General features: G+C 33.1%; 1 protein-coding gene across 1 annotated transcript in view; it reads right to left on the bottom strand.

Moving 5' to 3' along the window:
* LOC107088873 (septin-9-like) overlaps nucleotides 1–1,849 on the bottom strand; it is a 110,521-nt gene that overhangs the window by 17,386 nt on the left and 91,286 nt on the right. Inside the window, exon 5 of the mRNA XM_015381326.1 lies at nucleotides 260–387. Within this exon, the coding sequence (XP_015236812.1) occupies nucleotides 260–387 (128 nt within the window). The remainder of the gene's footprint in view (nucleotides 1–259; nucleotides 388–1,849) is intronic.

Here is a 1,849-nt window from a genome sequence, read left to right as displayed (position 1 = left end):
TTTTTTTTTTAGTTTAGTTTTTTAGCTTCTATTTGCTCTGATAAAAGAACATCAGCAGCTGAAATAAACTCTTAGCAGTGGAGATGCTCTGATAAAGTTTTCAATCTGTTTTTAAGATACAGCGTCCAGTAATTAACCAGACACCTTTTCTTGTTTGTTCCCATCATATAAAAGGCAGACCGTTCCTATTTAAGCTTATTTAATGCAGACAGGAAGGCAGGAAAAACAGAAATACATCCACAGATCGTTTTATTCTCACCGTTTCTTTAAAGCTTTCCCTCTCCTCCAGGGTGAGTGTGTCAGCTTTGGCGATGACAGGGACGATGTTGACCACTTTGCTGAGACGCCTCATGAACTCCACATCCAGAGGTCTGAGACTGCAGGATTAAAGAGACATTTCAGTGGAAATAAACGTCCTGTTTCTCTCTGCTCTGTAGAACACAGTGGCAAAAAAAACCCTCCAAGATTTAAAGAATTAGATGTAATGAAACAAATAACCAATAGGGGGCAGTGATTATCTGTTTAAAAATATTTGATTCTTTTTGATGTTGGTGAAGGGTTTGCTTTTTTTTCTTTTTCCTTTTTACTTCTTAATACTACAGAAGAGGATTAGTGGGAAAAAAAAAAAAAAAAGTTAACTGATTTTTAAATTTTATTTCCGTTTAGTATGGGGAAAAATTCAGAATTCTGAGAAAAAACTTTAATCTCAGAATTCTGACTGAATTCTGACAATAAAAAAAGTCCGAATTCTGAGATTAAAGTCAGAATTCTGACTTTTTTCCCATATTAAACTGAAATAAAATTTAAAAATCAGTTAATTTTTTTTTCCAGTGGCCCTAACCTTCTTCCGTTTAATACTACAATCTACAACAAATGTTTTCCTCTCTTTAAGACGCTCGTTCATATTATGGAATAAACTATGCAGCTTGTTTCTACAGCAGAAGCTTTTAGTTTTAATGTATTTTGAATTTTATCTCACAGTTGTAAAGTGGAAAAGAAATATCACTTTGTAGGGCAAGTTTCTGTTTTTGGTCACTTTATTAAATCAGCGCTAAGATGATATGTTACCTATGGTAAATAAAGTTGAAAAAATTTAATAAATAAAAAAGCTGAAAATCAATTTTAAAAGTTAAAACATGAAAAAAATGTAAGCGGCTGCATCAGTTTATGTTTTAACAACAAAGAAAAAGTTTTTTTCACTCTGATTATTTTTCAGGAATTTCTCATATTAAGTCAGAAACTTCATTTTAACGTCTAAAAAATACACGTTTAAAATGTTGGGATAGTAATGAGGTCTTGTCCTTTCCTCCACTAACACTCTGAGCTTAGAAGTATTTCACTGAGTCCCACTATGAAGGGTTAAGTGGTTTATAAAATATTTGACAAAAGTCTGAGAGTGTGGCGCTCATTTAATTTAGGCTCCCGTGGTCAATGCTAGCAAATCTCTATTGCTACAGAATCAGACTTTGCTCTGGTCTAAAGTAGGGATGCACGATATAATCGGCCCCCTATCGGTATCGGCCTTAAAACTGAATATCGTCCACCCCACCGATATTTAACCCGATATTTGATCAGCTTCTGAGTTTCTAAAGTCTCTTCTTCTTCAAAAACTTCTTTTTTACAGACTTAAAAACTTCTAAAGACGAGGGAAAAAATATTGATCCATTAAAATATCCCAATATCTTCATATGCTGATATATTGCCATTTAAAAACACCATATCAATCTCTTTTACTAATGAAATATTGCTATATGTCATCGTTATGCTACGAAATCCCCCGAAAATTCACGAAATGTTGCCATATTTTCATATGTTGATATATTGATGCGGTATAGATCTATTTTACTAA

Source organism: Cyprinodon variegatus, unplaced genomic scaffold, assembly GCF_000732505.1.
Source record: "Cyprinodon variegatus isolate N-32 unplaced genomic scaffold, C_variegatus-1.0 Scaffold12, whole genome shotgun sequence".
In the NCBI taxonomy this organism is placed as follows: Eukaryota; Metazoa; Chordata; class Actinopteri; order Cyprinodontiformes; family Cyprinodontidae; genus Cyprinodon; species Cyprinodon variegatus.
This window is presented reverse-complemented; position numbering and strand designations above follow the sequence as displayed.